At 36.7% G+C, this 23,068-nt stretch overlaps 1 protein-coding gene across 4 annotated transcripts in view; it reads right to left on the bottom strand.

The window, feature by feature from the left end:
* Positions 1 to 2,003: 2,003 nt before the first annotated feature.
* USP34 (ubiquitin specific peptidase 34) overlaps positions 2,004 to 23,068 on the bottom strand; it is a 246,821-nt gene continuing 225,756 nt past the window's right edge. For 2 of the 4 annotated variants that reach the window (XM_041756567.1, XM_041756566.1), the window contains 12 exons: positions 22,431 to 22,588; positions 20,151 to 20,229; positions 18,483 to 18,609; positions 17,548 to 17,655; positions 16,286 to 16,390; positions 16,045 to 16,169; positions 14,912 to 15,035; positions 6,858 to 6,937; positions 4,483 to 4,623; positions 4,232 to 4,375; positions 3,359 to 3,518; positions 2,004 to 3,169 (listed from right to left, as the gene is read on the bottom strand). In XM_041756567.1, the coding sequence (XP_041612501.1) occupies positions 2,562 to 3,169; positions 3,359 to 3,518; positions 4,232 to 4,375; positions 4,483 to 4,623; positions 6,858 to 6,937; positions 14,912 to 15,035; positions 16,045 to 16,169; positions 16,286 to 16,390; positions 17,548 to 17,655; positions 18,483 to 18,609; positions 20,151 to 20,229; positions 22,431 to 22,588 (1,959 nt within the window). In that variant the 3' untranslated portion in view covers positions 2,004 to 2,561. Of the gene's footprint in view, positions 3,170 to 3,358; positions 3,519 to 4,231; positions 4,376 to 4,482; positions 4,624 to 6,857; positions 6,938 to 14,911; positions 15,036 to 16,044; positions 16,170 to 16,285; positions 16,391 to 17,547; positions 17,656 to 18,482; positions 18,610 to 20,150; positions 20,230 to 22,430; positions 22,589 to 23,068 lie in introns of those variants that run through there. The other 2 variants (XM_041756568.1, XR_005987998.1) reach the window with 2 other exon arrangements.

Raw genomic sequence — 23,068 nt, forward strand, 5'->3', positions numbered from 1 at the left:
CATTTAGGGGACCCATTACTGAGTTTTCTCCCGCTGAAAGAGAGGGAGAGAAAGCTTGTAAGTAAAGGCTTCAGATTCAGGATTAAAAAACACACAAAACCCAAATCACAGAAATTAATACTTCTGCATTTAGGTTAAAAAGGTGTTAAGACAGGCTGGACTAACATGTCTGCTGTTTGTTTTGCTTGTTTAGTTGGTGCAACAATTTTCTATATCTCCTGCAGTATTAGAAGCTGAGAAGGGAGGGAAATTCCAAATATTTGATGGGAACATCACTGGTGAATATATAGAATTGGTAAGTAATCTTTAGGGTTAAAGTAAGCTGGGACTGACTCTTCTGTTAATACTGCTTTATTTTTATCTTTTTATTTAAATAATTTCTACATACTCAGTGTGGGTCTTGAATTCATGACCTCAAGAGCAAGAGTCCCATGCTCTTCCAACTGAGCCAGCCAGGCACCCAAATATTGCTTTTTAAAAATCCATGCTCTTTTTATCTTGCTTTCGGTTTTTATCAGGGCTCACGGAAACTTGAGAATTTTATAAAATTGGTTATAGTAAAAAGTTATATATACTTGGTTGTAGAAAAAAACATGTTACACCTACTAAGTAATGATAAAGATGAAGACTTAGTTGGACAGTAATTATGTTAATGCTTATGGTTCATAACTAATTCTCAGGTCTTGCTCTGTAACAGTTTCAATTTTTTCTGCCACTAAATCACTATGATCCACGTTGCCCAGTGTTGGTTGCCTCACCCCTTGACATCAGTGACACTAGTAACCAAAATAGAGCTGGACTTCTGTCCTTGATATTGCTGCTGTTGAGGACCTTGTGGCACCCAGGAACCATGGGTGCTGCCGAACACCCTGGAAGATGGGACTGTACTGTTGTTCATTCAGTACCTTTTTTTTTTTTTTTTCATTCAGTACCTTTAGTACGTGGGTTTTAACGACAGGATTTCCTGTATTGTTGGAAGTTTTAAAAGCTGTCTTAAGAGAATTTCCCCTTTGTTTTTAGTTGACAAAAATATTGTCATGAAATGGAGATGTGGGAACTGGCCAGAAGGTATGTTATGTTATTAGTATTCTGTTACTAGAGTCTACAAACACTCAAGCTTGCCCCTGTGCCCCACCCCCCTGAACACTATCCAACAGTTGCACTGAATTTTGTGCCTACTGCAGGGCAAATTGAATTGCAATTAGACTGTAAAGGAGTTCCTGTCTGTAAAGAAGAGAGCATGAAATTCTGTTGGCAGAAGCAGCATTTTCAAGAAATAAAAGGTTTACTGCAGCTGACCACCCTAAATGGTTGAATTAGAAGATTTTATAAGGGTATTACTTTTTGTAAGCAGGAAAAGTATCAAGTTTACTTCCTATTTCTCTTTTTAAAAAGGAAAAAACACAATTTATATTGGATGAAATCCATGAACTTACACAGAATTCGAAGCACTGATTGACTCTTTACTACGACTAGACTCTCATTGGGTTAAAAGGTAGCAAGCAACCTGGAAATTCATTATTAATCTTACCTCCCACAGATGCTTCTCTGGGAGGAGATTGAGCCTCTGGGTACAGATAGTTGAAGTTTCCGACTAGAGCTTGAGCTGTAGTTTTAGTTCAGGAAGACAAAATAAATGGCACGTTGATACTATTCCTTTATTTTACTTCAGGGTTTTTAGGGTCTGTAGCTCTTAGGTTGCAAAGCAGCAGCATGTTGAAGTGAGGTGCATCAGGCCTTCTCATGAGGCTGCTCCCTGCAGCAGTTCCGCACTTTGGGCGGAGGCCTGAAAGGCTATGGGGGAAGTTACTTTTTGGGCCATGACTCCTGCTAAGGAAATAGAATATAATGGAGAAGTACTTCCCTCCCATTCAGTTTTCTCATTACTTTCATCTGAGAAGACTAAAGCAATGTTAAATGTAAACAAGTGAAAAGTCATCACAATCCATTTAATTAAGTGCACAGAATAGCAATCAGTCATGTCAATAAAAATAAAACAATTATTTTTACATCAAGTGTGCTTTATTTCCTCCACAGGTATTCTGTTAAATAAAGCACCATTTATATACTGCCAGGCCACAGCTAAAGAGGATTCTTTACAGAATCAAATTTCTTGTGGTTGTTCCGTATACAAGTAAACTTAATTTCGATAATAAGAACCACAGCGATCGGAGGCGATCTGCCTCTATTATAAGGTACAAAACTGGCACAGAGGACACCATATTATACACAGTAAAAATGCTGTAAGTTTAAATTACATTGTACAGGGCCAGGGAGCCCTGTTCCTCCCAGACAGCCGTGTTAGATGAAAGCCACTACAGTGAACTCTTAATTACATAAAACATACCCCTTATCTGATTGCCCTTTAGGAAGTATACTGAAGATGCAAATGTTTCCATCTGGAGTTCGGCCTGACCAAGAGTTAAGCCTATGAATCTATCTTGCCATTCAAGCAGAGAGCACGGGACAAACTGAAGCACAAAAACAGAAATAAGCAAAACTTATACAAACAGCATTGGGGGGAGAAGGGGACCTTAAAAGTAGACATGCTACATCTAATGTCAAGAAGCAGCTTGGTTTCCTTTGCCAGATATCCTCGTGACCACATGGATCGTAGATTCAATGGTCCTACACAGAGTATCTAGAATGTCATGTTGCTGCATGTGACTAAAGAGTCCTCTGGAATGGCCACAACTGAGTGATAAAGCAGCCTCGGGGTCCTGGGAGGGCAAAGCTTGACCGTCACAGCTTCTCAAGTCAGCTAAGTCAGAGAGAACTGCAGAGATAGAAGTAGAAGGGAATTCAGATTCTTCCTCAGCTAAGTTAGACTCCTTGGAGCAGTGGAGGTCCTTAAATTCTTTACAGTCTTCAAATCTACCATCACTGGACTGTTCTTCTGCATGCTGTGATCTGATATTTGACATGTCTTCTGAAAACGAAGATGGAACTTCCATTCGATATTCTTTAACAGAACTATTTTCAGGGGAAGGAAGATCTTGTTCAGTTCCTGGATCAATAATTGAGGAGTCTCTTGTCTCATTGTCTGAAGTGCTAGTTGGGGTTAGGACCTCCCTGGTTTCTGTTTTCATGTCGCTGATACAGCTGTCTACGGTGTGCTCCTCGTCACTGCTAACACGCCTTCTTTTAACAGGAGTTGCCCCTTCATCATCTGTGAAAATGAACATCATTCTCTGAAAGGAGTCATTAAGATCACACTGGGGGTATTTGTGGGAGGTTTTGTTTTTAGCACTTCTATGTAGGAGACCCAACCAAACAGACAGCTATTGTAAAGCCAGTTATATGGAGTGCATTCTTCCCCTGTCCCACCCTAAAGGTAATATTAGTCCAGAAAGCTAACCTTTAGTTTTTCTTTCTTTGGCTTCTTGCTCTTGGAGTGAGTTTCTCTGCTGCAGACAAGTCCTACATTTGCTTAAAAGCTCTTGCAGAGTTGGAATTAGAGCTGGGTTTAATTGCTTGGGAGTGTGAACTGACAGGAGCAAAGCAAGTGCCCGCAGATCCTATAAAAGCCAGATAGGAACATTTCAAGTACTAAAGCTAACATTTTGACACCACTGTTTTACAGTTTAACACACCTCTACTTTTCTAGGAATCCGTTCTGGCATTTTTAGGGAATGCTAAAACCAGAAAGCCAGCATTAGGATATTACTATATTTTATGGGTTCTAAGTCATTAATACCAATATTTTATCTGTCATGCCACTAATTAGGTCAAGTAAGTGTTCTGAAAAGGCGTAAAAAAAAAAAAGGTAAAATTTAGATAGAGATTTAAAAAATAAGCCCTGAATTATCCCTGAGAAATTAAGGCCTCTGATCTGGAGATCACAGTTGCTCAAATATGATTTCTGGTAAGTATCCAATAGTAAAGTCTTTCTTACTCAGCTCTGTATTCTGTTCTAGCATCTAAGCAACATTTTGTTATCTGGGAGGCCACTGTTGGAAAGGTGCTAGCATTCCAGGATCGTATGACCTGGCAATCATGGGTATCTATATAATGCAACTAATTCCCTAAATTTTAACTAAAGTAAAATTTAGAGTTGACTTAAGGAAAGCCCAGAAGTGCAGGACTTCCACAGTTCTTAACCCCTTTTATTTATTTACTTAAGATTTCATTTTTAAGCATTTCTGCACCAAGGGGGTGGGGGCTGAAACAACCCCAAGATCAACAGTCACATGCTCCTCCAACTGAGCCAGCCAGGCACCCCAATTCTTACCCCATTTAAAGAAGCACTTGCTTTGGAAATTTCAACTCTGTTGGTGAAATCAGATTGCAGGTTCTGATACTGATTTATCAAGTTTGTAATTAGGGTGCTGATCAGATTGGCACAGTTTGCTTCAGAGAACACTTGACCTTGAACCTGGGGGAAAAATTTTTTTAAAAAAAATCTCCAAAAGACTAAAATAATGAAAACACAACCATTAACTGGTTGGAATAACACAGTAAGTTTCCAAAAGCAGGACATACCTTTAGAAGAAAATGTGTCATGAATGTGTAGACAATGTTGTTGTTTAGAAAAGTTCTTTCATCCATTAGGATACATTTTATATATTCTGCAAAAACAGGATCTTCACACAAAAGCTTGATGCAATTTTTTGACATAGCAGACTACAGTGGGGAAGAAGAAGTACTGATGGTTGAGCACTGAAATAACTGCAAGGCTTACACATTGCTTATGATGAACATCCAAAGTCATTTTACAACCTATGAGAAGCCACTTTTAACTCTACTAATCTTTCAGTCAAGTAACTGTCCTCCCAGTAAACTAAATCATCTGCACTTGGACTCTACAGGTTGAGTGTAAAAGGAAGGGACTTGTAACAGGTTTGAGGGGCAAAACGAAAAAAAAAACATTTCAAAAGAAATTCAACTTTATTGATCTAGCATTAAGAGAGGGAACAAGGACTGGACAAATAAGACTAGCCAAACAGGATAAAAATGTTTTCAGGGGACCAAATTAATGAATAATTAATAGGTAACCAAACTACGTAAAGGAAAAGACAAATTCTAAGAATTAAATTTATTCCCTAAGAGGAGTTAAAACGTTAAGAAATAGTAATTTGTTACGTATCCTTTTCCCCCATGAATACTGCCAAGGTAAAAAGCAAATCTCTCTTAATTAAGATAATTAGCGGTTCCCCAATATATGGAAAGTTTACTAAAATTTGGTTTTCCTGTTTTTAAATGGTCATGGCTCTTAAACACAAGTAGTATGTCTTTAAGTAGATATACTCCCTGGATTATATGTATTTTAATAATCATTTGTATGGAAGACAAAATGGACTATTTAAGAAAATAGGACAAACTTTAGATAATATGTACAGGTATATACTTAAAATATCCTATTGGAGTAAAGCAACTTGGTAAGTACACTCAAGTTCATCTAAGAAATCAGGAGTCTAACAGGACCAGGACCAGCTCTTCAGATCCTTGGTGTCATGAAAATCTGCCTCATTCTACCAGCCAGAGCCTCCGCCTGCTGCCTGTGTTTCTTGATGGCTGCTGCTACCACGCTGGCAGGGCTTTAGAAGCCTTAAGAGAGTTTGGTGGTGTTTTAAAGGAAGTTTTTGGAGATGGGGAATTCTGTGGAAAACAAGCCAATAACGGGAAGAGTAAAATGCTGGAGTAGATAAAACAACAGGGAAGCAATGTGGCACAGTACAGAAAACCAAAAAAAGCAACTACCCAAATCAAGAAGAAGGAGAAGAACAGTAGTAGGGGCAGAGGGGGAAAATGCAGAGACCTGCTCCAACTTATGAAATTGACTACGTAGCTAAAAGAAAAAAAAAAATCTACCAGCAAGTCATTTTCTCAAAGTCCCCAATATACTAAAGCCCGGTGATCAATTTAAACTAACCTTTCAAAGAGTCCTATTGTAGAAAACAAAATATTTCTTTAGAGAAGACTCCATTTCTATACTTGAGGAACCCGCAGTTTGTAAGGAGGAGACAGAGAAACAACTATCATAGCACCACTTGACACACATTCACTAGGAGAATAAACAGCATTACAGCCCAGGCAGGAGGCTGCACCAGAGGCATACAGTGTTTCAATGTTTCAGATGCTGTAATTTGGGTAAAGTTTAAGCCAAAGTAAACAAATATCTCTTCCTCTGGGGATGGGCAGCTGCAACCAGGCAGGGAACCAATAGCTTGCTGCCCCCCCCCCCCCCCCCGAGCCTAAAAGTGAGGATCCTTTATGCATGATCCAAGCAATGAGCCGAATCTTAGGACCAATTAGGTTTCTCCCCACATCCCTGCCATTCTCCCCCACCCCTGCCCCAATTAAACAAGCATTATTGAGGTGCCCACTTTAAAGAGTTGGCTCTTAGATACTTAAGATAGATAGGATACAGTATTTCCTGTTCTCAATGAGACTGCAGGTAAGAGTAAGTGATCAGACTCTTGAACACCTCTCCAAAGTAACAAGGAAGAGGTAAAGAAGACTGCTACAATGGTTTCTGCTAGTTTTAAGAAGGATGGAGGGGAGCAAGAGATGGGGCAGGTGAGGGAGAGCAAGAAGTGGCATATGCCTTCTTCCTGTAAATACACCTCTCTGTTTTCGATTTTTAGCACAACTGTTTACATTAACCTATAAATTACAAATTCAAATTATAAATATCGAAACATCCTCTGTGTTACAAATCTACTAAAGTTAAAAACCTCAAAATGGCAACGTGATGCCCAATACTCAATAGCTATTATTTCCATTAATCGTATTTTACCTACCAAGATTCTAAAACACCAATTTCCAGCTTGTGTTCAATCCACTGTTCCTAAAATTACTGACCAAATTGTCAGATGAGATGACAGACCAAATCATCTAAAACTCATTTTCTTTACCTGAGTCTGGCATAGCTCAGTCCAAAGTTTGGGGAACAGTGCAAGATGAAGAGGCAAACCTTCATAGGCAACTAGGACACCTAATATTTAAAAAGAAATCAGAATAGGTTATAATTATAGATTATACTACTGAAATATTCAACTCTGCAGGTACAATTCTATAGGTATCTACTCATAACTATTAGTATTTTCTACATGTTTTAGAACTATATAGAATACTTAAAGGGGAAGAATTCATTCCAATGCTTTAACCAGGGAAATATTTTAGAATGCAGTATACTTTGGCGGAATCCACTCACATTCCACACCTCATTCCCATCAGGATCTGAGGTAACTTAAACCAATTCTGCTTTTAAAGTATTAGAACTTTATCTGGGACAATTTAATAAGGGTTATTGCAAGTGGTTCCAAAGCCTTCTTGGATTAAGGTACCATTATGTATTAGATAATTTTCATGGACTAGCTAAGTTTGGAGAGGAAGGAGGGACAAGGTTAAAAAGAGGATGTGGAGAATTAGAAAACATAGTGTTCCTTTTTCTTTTACCTTGTTTCTCCAAAGCCAGGGAAAATTACCTTTATGGTAGATTTGCATAAACACTGCTCTTGAGTCTAACAGCTTCTAGCCTTGTCTCCAAATTCTTCTGGGTGGACCATACTTAGCTGTATGTCAGTGTCCTATTTGGAACCTCTATTGTTTCAACCTTTCCTCTTCCTATTCCAAATGTCAAAGTGTATCTTTAGGAAATGTATTATTCCTCTACCCTCTGCCCTCCTACCTCTCAAAAAGCACAGAAGTTGCTATACCCACAGGTGTAAGTAAATTTCTCATTCTCCATACTACCAGTATCAGAAAAGCCAGGGAAAATTGATGATGGAGGAGAAATATAATAAAACTATTCTCCTCTAGTTAAGAAAAAATTATGAGTTAGATGTGAAGTCAGCAAACTTTTTCTGTAAAGGGCCAAATAGTAAATATTTTAGTCTTTGCAGCCAAATGATCTCTGTTACACCTACTCAACTCTGCAGGGTAGTATGAAAGCAGTGAAAGACAACACCACATGAATGGGTGTGGCTGTCTTTTGATAAAATTTAAGAATACTGAAATTTGAATCACATGTAATTTTTGTGTCACAGAATATTTAGAATAACCTAGCATTTAAAAATTTTAAACATTAAAAAATGTAAAGATCTTCCTTAGCATGCAGGTAAGCTCACTGGTTATACAAAATCAGGCAGCATGCAGACTATTACTGTTTATTGGACCAAGAATTCAAGAAAATCTTAGGACAGGAAAGTCAGATCAGTCATCCAATTTGGTCATCCAAGGATGCCAAGATTCCCTTTTGTGGTAAGCCTATTTATTTTCCTGTCAAGATTAATCCCTTTGTAGAGAGACCACCCCCACCCCCAAAGAAATGATAGTGACTCTCCTTTGTCCTAACCTAATCTGGATGGGGATGGAGGCATTTACCCACGTAAGAGCACAATACACATAAGCAAATGAGGGCATCAAAATTGTTGGGTACAGGAAAGAGTTTCCATGCTCCCTCATCTCTGCATCATAATTATCCATAAAAGTAGACCAAAGATTGGCAAACTCTGGCTTGCAGGCCAAGTCTGGTTCACAACCTGTCTCTATGGCCATCTGAGCTAAAAAGGGCTTTTGTATTTTTAAAGGATTGTAAAAAGAACAGTGAAGCAAAGAAGAATACGTGATGCAGACCAAACATATGGCCAGCAAAGTACACCCTTTGCAGAAAGAGTCTGCCAACCCCTGAAAAGGCTCTTCTGACCTTAACCCTCTCCGGTGAAAGTATACTGTACATCACAATTTGTTTCTTTAGTTTCTACTTTTTCCTCAATTATTCATCAAAGCATAATAATCTTTATTCCTATTTTCCACAACTACCAAAAAGCCAGCACTATCACAACAAACAAAACCATGGAGGATTTCTGTAATCTTAGATCACTTCCAAGTAATAATCTGATACAAGTATCTTTATTTTACAAGGGAAGAAGGAAATAAATATACACTGGCATCTACTGTGCTAGGTCTATCAGATAATTACATTTAATTTTCTCGTCAACTTTGGGAGGCATTGTTTTATCCTCCTGTCGTCTTCACTCAATGAAGAAATCAGGCTTAGAGAGATTATCTGCTCAGGTTCATCACAAAAGCCAGCGAGCACAATGTCTATCCCAGGCATACCTTATTCTGAAGCCTATAATCTTTTCAGTCATCACTGTATTCCCAAACTTCAGCCATTCATATCACTTTCATTATTGCTTTCCTATCTATCCATCACCTGTACTGTTTACTTAATACTAATCTTTGGATTCACTAATTCTACATTATTAGCCTTAGGCAACATAACATCTAGAAAGTCACAAATTTGGCATACTAGTTGTATATTTTTGTGACATGGTAAGAGGCATACCTATTTATAATATAAAATTATTTTCCCTGGACCATCTTCCACACTACACCCTGAAAAACACTGCCACCTACATACAGTGAGCCAAAATTACTTCTCTCACAGTCCTATTTCCTGAGTTGCACCTCCTTTGGAAGGAGGGCATCCTTTCAGAGCAACACAGTTTCAGTTTCTTTCTAGCATTTTCACAAAGCACTGAGGATCAGGTGCATCTTGGCTTTGTGACTCAAGGTAGAGGCCAATGCCATCTTACTCCACACATTCCTCCAATACCTTCTGGGGTGTCTTTCTTACTGGGCACAAAGCACAGGGAGAGGCAATCAAGGCACCACGTTCAAGCCTTGTCTCATGAAACAGGACAGGCAGGCCTAAGACATATTGGCTTCTGCCCATCTTTCTTCATCCTGTGACTTCAGACATCCTCACTGGGTTCATATCCTACCCCATCCACAAAGGAACTAATATACAATTAAAAAAAAAAACTATCCCAAATATCTTTCCCTCATTAGTAACACTGTATACTGAAGAAGCTACTAGATGCATTATTAAATCTTTTAAAAACTGTTTTTGTAGGTAAAATGGCAATTCAGATGATTGTTGTGAGGATGAAATATTTTATATGTATATTTACTAGTTCAGGGCATCTCCTATCTGAACTATGTTAGGATTGTCTGGTTTTTTATAGGAGTATTTAGACCATCCAAGCATTATCCATGAAGTGGTAGCTTCTGCCAATGGATAAAAGCCCACAAGTAATGCTCCATCACGGGACCAAATCATCAAGACATTTTAGAGAATGTCTAAGAATTCACCTTGTTCTCACTCATACACACTAAGCAACCTTCTGATGTTTGTTTTTCCATGTAGGTTACTGGAAAAAAAAAATCTGTTGGCCCTACCCATGGAATATTCAGATCCTTGTGCCTGTTCTTCCTTGTTGTAAATTAACAGACTGGTAATCAATTGCTAAATTATAGATATATCTATTAAGTGTAATTACTTAGTATAGGCCTAGGATAAATGGATTTGACCTTGGTAGACTGGTAGAAGTTGCCTTCTGATCTGCACTGAATGACTGGTATATTCATTCACCTTTCTAAGTCGTCTTTGGAAAACAGCTAACCAGCTGTCATCTTTCCAATGTACCACATTGACATCAAAAAAGGTAAAGCATGAACCAGAGCTGTGCTTTTTATAATCTGAATTTCTAATTTGTTTAGTTTTACCAGCTATCGTAATTTTTTTAATTCTAGAAATTTTGAAGATTTCCAATTTTTAGGTATACCATGTTGCTTGCAAAATTTCCTTTTACTATTTTTTACTTTCATTTACCAATGCATTCTGAAAACTGTCAAAAGCAACGTTAAACAGTAAAGGTGACAGATTGTTGTTTTATCTCTGAAAATGAAAATTACCTAGACCTTGAAAGAAACCCATAATTTCATCCTTACACAGCTGGGAGTATGTATATTCCTCTAGGTTTTGTGTGGGTGTTTTTTTTTTTTTTTTCTTTCTTCCACATGTACTAAGTTATTTTTCCTATTGTTGTAGGACTGTGGTCACATTCTGCATATTGTTTTCCAATTTGCTTTTTTTCATGTAATCCAAGGTCATTTCCTATCCTCTTAAAGACCATATAATACAAACTATTTAATGACTCTATGATAAATTACAGATTTACTTAACTAAGCTCCTACTGACGGACAGTTGTTTCCAGTTTTTACCCAATAAAAACTGAATGAAAATAAATATCCTATGTGTGTTGTTGGATACTTTTATAAGTAGAGTAGGGTAGACTCTTAGATCTGGTACTGCAGCATCAAGGGCCATGGATAATCCAAATTGACAATACTAATATGCATCCCTAAACTGACTCCATTATAACATCTCTTCTTTCCCCAAACTGTTTAAACATGTATACCATCTAAACTTTATATCATAGTTGGGGGGAAAAATGAGAGAAAAGAGAAACCAACATTAATAAGGAGAGGCAACCCTCCTATGGTTACCAAACATTTAGTAGTTTTGTATGTGTGAAGGAGTTGCCTGTTGACGTCCTTTACTTATCTTACTAACGTTCTTTCCCATCTCACTGAATCCTAAAAACTCTGTTATTGACAATACTAGCCATTTACCTGTTTAGAATGCCAATATTTTCCCCATTAGCTGTACTTTAAACTATGGCATTTTTCAACACGTAGTATTTTCAGTTTTTATGTTGCCAAAATTGTAATTTCTCTTGTTTATGGGTTTTATGTCCTGTTTAACATGGCATTTCAAGTTGGACGGTACTATCTATATGATTCTATATTTTTCTCTAATTTTGTTATAATTTTATTTTTCACAACTAAATCTTTGGGTTAATCTATTTTAGTCTAAGTAGTAAGTAGATTAATAAAATTCTGCCCTCCTCTCCCTACATACGTGGTTCCCTCAATACCATACCGTCTCCACAGGTCTGATAGGTCATGTTTACTGTCTTCAGAATCCTCATGTATCCTTATGTTTGTCTGGGGCTGTTTTTGCCCGTGTATGTTTTTCTACCTACGTATTTCCATACCTACAATACATAGCTTTAAACATTATAGTTTACTTTTATGTAAGAAAGGAGAGAATAAACCTGTATTTGCTGTTTTCATGCAAAAAAAGATAAAATTAATATAAGTGGAGGGCAGGCCTGTGAGTGGTATGGTGATGTGTACCTTTTGTTATTTTGAATTATAAATTACGTATATGTAAGTAAATCCTAAAAAAATAAAATTAAGGATTACTGATCTTTAGTAAGTATTTCAGAAATTAATAGTGTCAGGTTCTCTTATTATTCTTTTTTAGAATCTTTTTTGGTTAAACTCTATTGTTTTTAAATTAATCAAAATACTGTAGTTTCAGACACTTATTTCACATGGCAGTTGTAGCTTTATTCACTCTCCCAAAATTCTTTCCTCCACTTTTGTTTCCCCTAACCCCATGCCTGACTAGCCTCACTTCAAAAACACTCCAATCCTCGACATTAGTTAGTACCTACAATTCTAATATACAATTATTACATACTTCCTTTTTATCTCCTAACAAATCATAAAATCTACTCAGTTACCTATGTAAGAATTACTACAATGTCTTTTCCTCAAAACTAAATGACTTACAAACCAAGTTTTGAGACAATCCCACCCGTGGTCACAATATTGGCCCTTGGATCTAATCTCAAGGCTCAAATGATTAAAGACATAACCAATTTAAATTTACCCTTCCCTCTCTTTGTTACCAAATATAATTTCTTTAAGAAAATTACACAAATTAGGGAGCCCTGGTGGCTTAGTAGTTTAGTGCCACCTTTGGCCCAGGGCGTGATCCTGGAGACCCAGGATTGAGTCCCATATCAGGCTCCCTGTGCATGGAGCCTGCTTCTCTCTCTGCCTGTGTGTGTCTCTGCCTCTCTCTCCTTCTGGGTCTCTCATGAATAAATAAATAAAATCTTAAAAAAAAAAAACTACACAAATTAGAACTCCTTATCAACTTTCTGCTCCCCGTTACAGTCATTAACATGGGCTTAACTTTCTTAAGCTTTTTTTCCTAGTGACTCTCCTTGGAAATAATCATTTCAGCTAAAAGTGGAAGTTAACTTTAAACATTGGGACATACTCTCTTCATTCAGATGAGGCATGAGGAAAGCACTGCTTTTAGGTCTCTGTTAAAATAATGTCTAATTTTCTGCATTAAGAGATAATAACCTTGAGTTCCGGAAAAGGTCGCAGAGTATGAGGATCTAACAAAAATATATAACTCTGAAAAATTTCTTTTCCTGCTCAATTTGTAAAGGCTTTGGTTTCTATTCAATACACAGCCACCAGTCAAATCTGGCTTAATTAAAATTAAGATAAAAGTTCAGTTCCTTAAATCACATTTCAAGTTCTCAACACTCACATATGGCTTGTGGCTATCATATTATGCACAATGATGCAGTTGGGAGAATATTTCCATCCTCAAAGAAAGTTCTATAGAATAGTACTATGTAGAAAACTAAACACTAGGAGGCAGCATCAACAGTGCTTCATGGTAACAAGAGGAATGTAAGTATAAAGTATTATGAGAGTTGATTCAGCTAATGTTGAAGGCTAAGTGTATGTCCATCTCCTCCCTCTCTCCTCCTCTCTTCCATGTTTAATTTCCCCAAAATTGTGTATCTGTATTGATGAGGAAGACAGTCCCAAACAGGGTAAAACGTTCACTATTTGATCAGAGCTGTTCAAGCAGCTAAAATAGCTCCTCACATAACTTCTGGTATAAATTATGTGAACATGATTACCAAGAACCGTTCTCAAGGTCAGCATTTAGTAAGTCCCCCTCCTCATCTGGGAGTAAAGCTGTGTTACTAGAATTCCTAGACATTTTCTCACACTTGATCACTGCCACTGCTAGGTTTTAGTTTTTTACCAAGTGCCATGACCAAACTGTGTAATCATGAAATGGCCAACCTGAGTATGTGCTCCCCTGCCCACCACCCCCAACCTGGCAATTCAGCCATATGTATATAAAACCAGCTAATGATAACCGATGGAAGGAACAACCTTTTAAATCTGAAGACACTAATCACTTACCAATAAAATGGTTTTTCTGAAGAAGAATTATCCCTGACAGCTGTTACCACTTCCTTCTTCTCCGATAATGAAACCTAAGGTATGTTCACATATCTTGCCCTACTTAAAATCGATCAAAACTTTTCCATAGAAAGAAGGGGTTGTGATTGAGGAAAAGCACAAGGGGGAGGTTCTAGAGCATGGCAATATTCTGTTTCTTGACCTGAGTGGTGATTCCATGAGCATTTCACTTCCTATGCTCTGAAACAAAACTACACAACACTGGGAGAGGATCCTGGGCCATCCCTAAAGAAGTTAAGATTCAAAGAACACACAGAGTCTGGGAACTCTGGAGTCCTGGGATAGGGGACATGTCTTCTAAAGACTTATCAGCTAGAAAAAGTCACCCACAGGCAGCAATTCTCTTACAACTCTCAAGCACATCCTGGAGTAATTTGAGATTTTACCCCTTTTATAATTCACTGATGGTTTTGTTTTCTATTTCTCATATCTTCCTTTTTCAAATTTCCTTTCTTCTCATTCACCTCTCTGTTTCATGAGACTTACCTCCTAATTTACTCACATATGCACCTCTGCTTCACCCTGGCAAGCCCACTCAGTTTGCTCTTGGCATTGCCAGCTCCAAAGCACAGCTGGCACTATAGATCTCATCTTATCCTCAAGATCAGGGCTGGGAAAGTCCACCTCTCTAAACCTGCCTCCCTAAGCAGAGTAGTTTTTGGTTTTTGTTTTAAAATTCTGCTGGGCAGATGGAGGAGGACTTGGGCTTCTATGTACAAAAGTGATCAGCCCTACTCCACACTCCTTTATAGGCCAGCTGAAACTCTGGGCAGAACTATTCAATGGAAACCAGTAAGTTGGTGTTTTCTTAATAAAAATAAAAATGTTCCCAAGAATAATTAATATTTTTAAACCGGCACTTTAAAAAAGAAAAAAAGGGTTGTCTCATTTTTGTCTCCCCTTCCTAAGTGGCTAGGGGCTTAAAATAATTCAGTGGAATTTACTGCTTATCTTTTATACTTACTCAGCTTAACTAATGTTTCAGTAAATTTTTCACAGTTGATTGCAACTCGGCATAATAGATGGATGAATTGATGATAAGAAAAGAAGTAGTCTAGCAGCATACGATCATAAACGTCATCTTTGCCCTGAAGGTTAAAGATGATAAAATGGTTGCACTTAAATTGTATAATAAATTAAAGAGCATATTTTGTGCAAATGTAATAAGTTTAACTAAAAAGCTGATTAAATATTTAAATTCTATAAGAACCTACTTTTAAATTCCAAGTTTCTAGAAATGTTAAGATCTTAATTGTCACAAGTTTATTTTCAGTGTGCAAATGCTTATCAATTAAAATTACCCATTATCTCTATATACTTTCTTTAATCAAGTAAAATTACTATAGGATTTTAAAATGTGACACTTTAGTTCTACAGACATCATCAAGAAGAGCTGAATTAAATTTGATTTTTGAAATAGATTTCAAAAGTTTTCTGGAATGGTTACTGCAATGTTAATTATTTTAAATATTTTATCTTATGAGAAGTATATTTAAGATCCAAAGACGGTGGGCAAGGGAGAGTGTGAATGAAGTAGAGTGAAGAAAGATAAAGGGGGAAAACTGTTTAAAAGATGTTGAAACTGAGAAATTATCTTGTGTCAATGTACGTTCTCTATAATTTAGAATTAGCATTATTTTAGGATACGCATTAGAAGAGAAGAATCAAGACTACAAATGGTCAATCTATCAATCAGTGATATTAGGCTTAGGTGAAAGGATTATAATTAAAAGGGCAGTAAAAGAAGTCATTAATTAAATGGCCAAATTTAAACAATAGTAAATACCTAACTTGACTTTTCAGGTTTAGATATATGGCCCAGTTATAATTTAGCCTAGTGACAAATACTAATAGGACTTTCTATTAGGGTTTTTTTTTTTTTTTTTTTGAGGGAGGAAAAAACTTACTACTTGTGCTTATTGTTGATTTTGCAAATATTCAACCAACATTTCAGAGCACTAAAAGGAAAAAGTCCAAATGAGTCTAATCTTCTTAGGATCCACAAAATGGTCATTTAAGTCTAATATAACTGCCAGAGGGGAAATTTCAAATTACTGTGTACTACAGAAACATGGTTTTCCTGGCATCCCAACATACCTTACTGGTTTCCACCATTGTGGGCAAGAGGCACATATTGAGTTCAGGGCGCGGAGGCCGAATATTGCTTTTCCCTCCTATTAGCTTGATATTTTCTCGACAAGGGAAATAAGGTCCAAGAGACACTAAGACATTAAAAGTGTACAGTAAGAATAAATGGAAAAAATAAATCTCCATGTTTCAGTGTGCAGAAAGATTAAATGCCAACCACATTCAAGTACTGTGCTAGATGAATACGTACTTGGTATATTACTATGATGGTAAGTACAATGGTTGTGTTGTAGAAATGGAACCAGAGTATGAAGAAAGTCATGAGGACTCAAAAGCACAAGTTCCTTGAGAACATCTGAAAATAAAAACACAATATGAGTATTAAAAAACTAGAGTATCTCTAACCTGCTTCTTTCGAACTCACAAACCCTGTTAGGGTGACTAGTGGCAGCATGGCAGGCGACAAGTTTTAACGAGTCAAATTGTTTTAGCTGCTGACACTGGGAGAAATTCTGTCTGATGTTCAATCAAATCTGGATCAGCACACTAACTAACCATAATACAGTCATCATTTAGAAACCAAAGTTTAAAACTATTTATTTGTATTCTGTTTATCCAAGAGAAGCGTCACGGAGAAGAGTACACTAAGGGAAATATTTAATGCACATTGATGACATGTCTTCCTAAAATCAACCAAAGCAACTTAGACAGAAAATCCAAGGTTCAAGTTCTTTGGATCTAAGATCTAATCCTTAGTCTACTTTTAATGTTTCATGATGCTAGATGGACTGATGCTCATCCCCTAATCACACAGAAGTAAAGCTCGTGATGACAGGCTATTGGCAATCAGAGGTTAGTGTAGTATAGACCAGTAATTCCACAGAACATCAGGCCGAAACGTACCAAAACCGACTGCTTACACATGACAGCCATTCATGTCATTTCGAGAAACTGGTAATAAAGTTACAGTCTCTAGAGAGAATTTTTTTAAATGGCTTCTAAACTAGTAAAACAAAATTCAGTATAAATTTAAAACGAGGGAGGGGGGATCCCTTAAACAGGCACAAATTATCACATTATAACTATGTAATCAATAAAAAGGCAAAATTCTTGGGAGTCTAAGAACAGCTACTGTGTCTAGGCAAAAGAACAGGCAGTAAAATAATCTTCCGAACCCTTTACAGTATCAGCTCTCCTTTGCAAACATTTGCATGATCCTACCTTATTCATATAGGACCAGAAGATTTCAGAGCTGGAAGATATCTAGAGATAACCTAAGGACAAAGAGCCCAGATATACTACATGACCTGCCAGTGATCATATAGCATAATTATTGGCATGTTGAGAAATGTAACTAGATTTTCTAGGACCTGCTGGCCATTGTGAGTAACACATAAAAAGGACAAATGTCTTCCAAACCCTGCATAACTAATACTACATCTTACAAAGAATATTTCACAAAAATCATCTTCCATCAGGTTTTTATACAGATGTATTTTCCAACTAACTTACCTATACAGGCATTTCTAAGTTCTGGAGGACTATAGGAATTAAGAAGAGTTAACAGTTTATGAGCAAACTCAATTCGTTCCTGCCACTGAATTAATGCTTGTTTCACATCTGCAAATACAAAAGTATACATAAAAATGTCATTTGAGTTCAAACTTCCTCACAATTATTTTCTCTTATTATCTACAGGATGCTAACACTAAGAATATCTAATGACAAACATCTTTGGTGAAAGCTAAGTGATGATTTTCATGAGATGGCTACTACTGTGAAACCTGACAAATTTCTTTAAGCACATACTCTAGGGATGAGTATGTCCATTTTCTAGAAATTTATATGAAGTTCAGAGTTCACATGCAATTTTACAGGGACACAAGACATGGGTTTTATAGTTATTTCTCTTAAAACTAAAAATGGTCTAACCTAAGCCATGGAGGTTTCCAGCTGGAGAACCTTCACAAAACACCCATGTTGTTACTGTGCTTGGGAAGTGTCTCCCTATCTTTTAAATCTTATCATAACACTTATAGGATGCTTGCCTATTTTTTAGGCAGGCATAAGAGAATAAACAAAAGCACTCCAGCCTTATACCAGGTCATGATGAACATTTCCTGATGGTTAGCCAGCAACAGCCCCATCTTCTACATAAACTAGAGATAAATTCTCTGAAGGATGTGGTCTGAAATCCTTATTTCACTCTTTAATAGTTGAAAGTAACAAAAATAAGGGATGCCTGGGTGGCTCAGTAGTCTATCTTTGGCTGAGGGGCGTGATCCCAGAGTCCCTGAATCGAGTCCCACATTGGGCTCCCTGCATGGAGTCTGCCTCTCCATCTGCCTGTGTCTCTGCCTCTCTTTCTGTTTCTCTCATGAATAAATAAAATCTTTAAAAAAAAAAAAAAGGGAAGTAACAAAAATAAGAAGTAGGAATAATCAAACCTTTTCTCTGAAGATAAGGGCGTGTGGACTTCAAAACCGAAAGGAATATGGACAGAAGTTCTACTAAGTCTCCAGTCACATGGCAAGCTGTGGCTTCATGGTACATCATGTGCAGTGTGTTGAAAGACTACAAGTGATTTAAAAAAAGGAAAACCTCATTTCATTTTTACTTGACTGAGCCACAAAATGGTAGTACTCATCCTTTATGACAGATGTTTTCAGACCTTATGTGTGTGCATATATGCACAAAGCAAATATATTTGCTGTCTACCTAAAAGTCAAATTCTCCCAAGTCAGATCTTTTATAAAATATAAAAACAGTGCTCACCTTCAGAGCTGATATTTTATGCATACTTTCTGGTTTGAAGGAATAACCTGTTTAATCAGTTTGTTTTTCATTATTGTTTGTTCTAAGACCACAAGCCTTAGAAATTACAAAGCAGCAGGCAACAAGAAGACTGGGTAGAATGGGTGACTGCTTTAACTAACTTTCCAGGGCTTTGGAAGGAAGACAATGGTGAAATGGTTGTCAGCCATACCCAAAACAGTAAATCTGAATGAAGGGAAAGAGCTCCAAAAGAAAGAATTCCTTTAATTTTATTGGCTTGTTAAATCTTTTAATTCCAAATCCTTAGTTTTTTTTTCCTACTTCATTCTATAAAGGTTTTCTAATCCTCTCGAATCAGTTCCCTATAACCTATATACCATCCATTATTTGAAGTTCAAAATGCAGTCTAGAATCGGTGGTAGTACATAATCCTGACAATGTACTTCTGTGGCATTCAAACAGTGTAAGCTGTGACAATAGGAACCATGTCTGCTTATTCACTGCTCCCTCCCCAATGCCTAGCACAATGACTGGCACAGAGTAGACATTCAAACATCTGGTGAATGAAACAATGAAATTCTCACTCCTTTTCATACTTTTGTTCTAGCCAAACAGAAATAATAGCATTTTTCAAATACAACAATACTTTCTTGCCTCTGCAAGAAATTACCAAGTCATTTATCTAGATCCTCTCCCACTTATCTTTACAAGTCCAAATTTTTCAAAATACAGTTTCAAATATGTTGTATTCCTATTCTATAATACTATTGACTGAAGAAAACTATCCTATCTCTTACATCTCAAGGTACTCTTGGCATATACTCTTTTATCTTCTCTCCTTTGTTAGACTTAAGGGGTAAAATGCACCTTTATGGCTTTAAAATCATCTCATAGTTTGTGGATGTTCAAGAACTGTGGGAAGAATGAACAGGTGATTTGAATCACCTCTAACAGACTCAATGGTTTTCTCTGATAAAGCTAATCTCAGTTTCATACTATCAAATAAGTGAGCTCTTGAGAAATTCTGTCAGTGATTAGATCGTATGAATTTCATCTGTTTCTACCCCTTAAATGATATGAATAAAACTAAACTATTTCCAGTGGTTGTTCTAAACACAAAATAGGAAAAGTATGGAATTACTATGGATAAAGAAACCAGCAACCTAAAAACTGTGACCTAATCACATTTTTTGTAATATAGCATTTACTGATCTATATAATCAAAATCCAGACACCTGTAAAACACTCTAGCATAAACTCTAAATATCCACAAAAAAAGTAGTCTTGGTGAGAATATTAAAATGAGATATATCTACAGTAAAATGAATTAAAATATTTACCTCAGTCATTAGGATCAACCCTCGATTAAATACAACAAGAAGTCTATCTTCATCAGATTCTAATAGTATTCTGAAGGCACTAGAAGAAAAAAAAAAGTCCAGGTTGAGAACTTTGAATCAGAATGGAAAACTTTGGTGATAAAAAATAGACAGATGTAAACTGTAATTTAGCTCTTTTCTGCCTACAGGAGAGAGACTGCTATATCTGTTTCCTAGTAATATAATAAAAAGAGTTAATATTAAGAAACCCTCTAAGTAACATGGAAAAATTATGTCTGCTAGTATCTAGTCAACAATTATCCACAATGGTGGAAGAGAGGTATCATGGAGATATTTTTTAAGTTTCAGTATAAACAATGCTTATTTTTATAATGTGTTTTTAGCTTCTAAACTATTTTAAGCTCTAGATAAACAAAATATACTATCCAAGCACTTGTCAGCTGATTCTTGGGAAGAAACAGAAACATGAGGGGGAAAACATGAAATACATTTTGGCCCTGAAAATAATCTATGTGATAATCATCAAAAGCAGTTAAGACCTAATTTCATTATTAGGTACTGGAAACTGCTGCTATATGTAGTACAACTGGAATTCCTTTTACTTCAATTAGTTTTGTTTTGTTTTTAAAGATTTTTATTTATTTATGTGAGAGAGAGAGAGAATGAGAGGGATGCCTGGGTGGCTCAGTGGTTGAGCATCTCGGAGTGCCGGGATTGGGGATTGAGTCCCACATCGGGCTCCCTGCAGGGAGCCTGCTTCTCCCTCTGCCTATGTCTCTGCCTCTCTCTCTGTCTCTCATGAATAAATAAATAAAATCTTTTAAAAAAAAAAAAAAAAGAATGAGAGAGAGAGAATACAAGCATGAGTTGTGGGGGTGGGAGAAGAGGGAATGGAAGAAGAAGAGGGAACTCCTTGCTGAGCAGGGAGCCCAGAGTGGGGAGGCTCCATCCCAGGACTCCAGGATCATGACCTGAGCCGAAGGCAGACACTTAACTGAGACATCCAGGCACTCCCTATTAGATTTTTCTTTCCTTTTTTCAAAAAAGAATTAAGAAAGCTCAAAATCTTTCTATTTCTTTTAGATAATAAGCTTTTAGTAGTAAACCTTGGAAACAAAATGTATTCAAAATTAATATCAAAACTTTAAAAGAATTCCTTTAGAGGAATTCTGGCAAAAGCGTAATTAATTCATTTTGTGTACTAATAAAGAATCAAATTTGAAAGTTTTCTGAAGAAGATAATCTGAAATAACCTTATCTTGGGTTAAGCATAAAATACTGTAATGTGGGAACCCCGGGTGGCTCAGCGGTTTAGCGCCACCTTTGGCCCAGAGCCTGATTCTGGAGACCCGGGATGGAGTCCTGTGTTGGGATCCCTGCAGGGAGCCTGCTTTTCCCTCTGCCCGTGTCTCTTGCCTCTCTCTCTCTCTCTTTCTGTGTGTCTCTGTCTCTCATGAATAAATAAATTTTAAAAATCTTAAAAAAAAAGGCTGTAATGTTCAAAGAAGTACTACCAAAAAATGTGTGCCTGATAAAGGACATTACCTCCAAATCTTAGATGTAATACACAGAAGCACTTTAAGAAATTAACCTGGACTGGGCAACCCTCTTGGATCCCATCCCTCTTCAGAAGCTCTGTACTAGCGCTCAATAAACTTTGCTTTGCTGCCCACCACTTAAAAAAAAAAGGAAAGAAATTAACCTGGCCTTTATTTCCACAGTTAAAGGGAATTATGTATAATTTGTTGTAGAGTTCCTTTATAACCACTCAATAACTTCTGTAGCTCTGAACAACGATAAAGATGATATTTTGTTACTTTGTCTAATTCTTACAGTTAAAGACAGGTAAATCTGGGCTAGACAGAATGAAAAATACATTAAGTCTCATCCAAAGATGGAGAAAGCTATTTCTGGAAGCTTGTGGAACTAAATCTCCAAGCATAAGGCAGGATGAATCAGAACAGAGAAGAGGATACAAGGTTTAGGCTTAAGACTGTATATTAAGTTTCCTTCCAATCCTGATTCTATGATTGTGATAAAAGATACAACCCAAAACCAAACCAAACCAAAAACTGTTAAAAAGTAACTCAATTTTTACAAGATAAATCTTTCCAAGGTGATTGAATGCAAAAATGCTTCCCTAATTAAAGAATTGGTAAACTTTTGGTTATAAATAATTATAACTCTTTAAGTGTCAAAAGGCTGGTCCCCATTCCCTCACTTGGAAAAACAAACAAATTAAAAAAAAAAACAACAAAACACCAGAAAACACCTTTTTACCTTATTAAAGTAGTCCAGCAGGAGCGGCCATCTAAGCAACGTAAGTAACAACTTATGGTTGTTTTCTTAAACTGTTTAATATCTTCTAATTCTTCCTCTCTCATATCTGGCCTTTGAGCTATAAACAGCTGCATCAGGTTAAATAGTTCTTCTACTGCCTAAAAAGGGCAAATAAGCATTATGGTAATCTTTTAACCCTATAACATTTTGGAATGTTTGCTTCTCATTTCTGAATGTTAGACCCACTTGTCAGCTTTTAAAACTAAACAAATTATATCAGATTACACTACCTTTCAAGAATAGTTACAAAATTAACAATGAATTCTATTTTTAAAATTGAATATATTCTTCACTAAAAGAAAATAATCTTAAATTTTTCAGGAAGACTCGTTTTTAGGTTCATTTTTAGTCTTAACACTGTTTCAAGCACTAGCTTTGTAACTTCAAATGGGCATCCAGACATGCTACCCTAATCCTTTGCTCCATTTCTTTAATGAGAAAACACAATTTCATCACAAAATTTTACAGCCCTCACTAACATTTGAATTAATACCACTTCTGAGGAAACCCTTTATGCAAACATTTGGAATGTTCTTTCTAGACTGATGAATCGTTAGTTCAACTTTCTGACTGATGAA

The sequence above is a fragment of the Vulpes lagopus genome, chromosome 5 (assembly GCF_018345385.1).
Source record: "Vulpes lagopus strain Blue_001 chromosome 5, ASM1834538v1, whole genome shotgun sequence".
Taxonomy (NCBI): Eukaryota; Metazoa; Chordata; class Mammalia; order Carnivora; family Canidae; genus Vulpes; species Vulpes lagopus.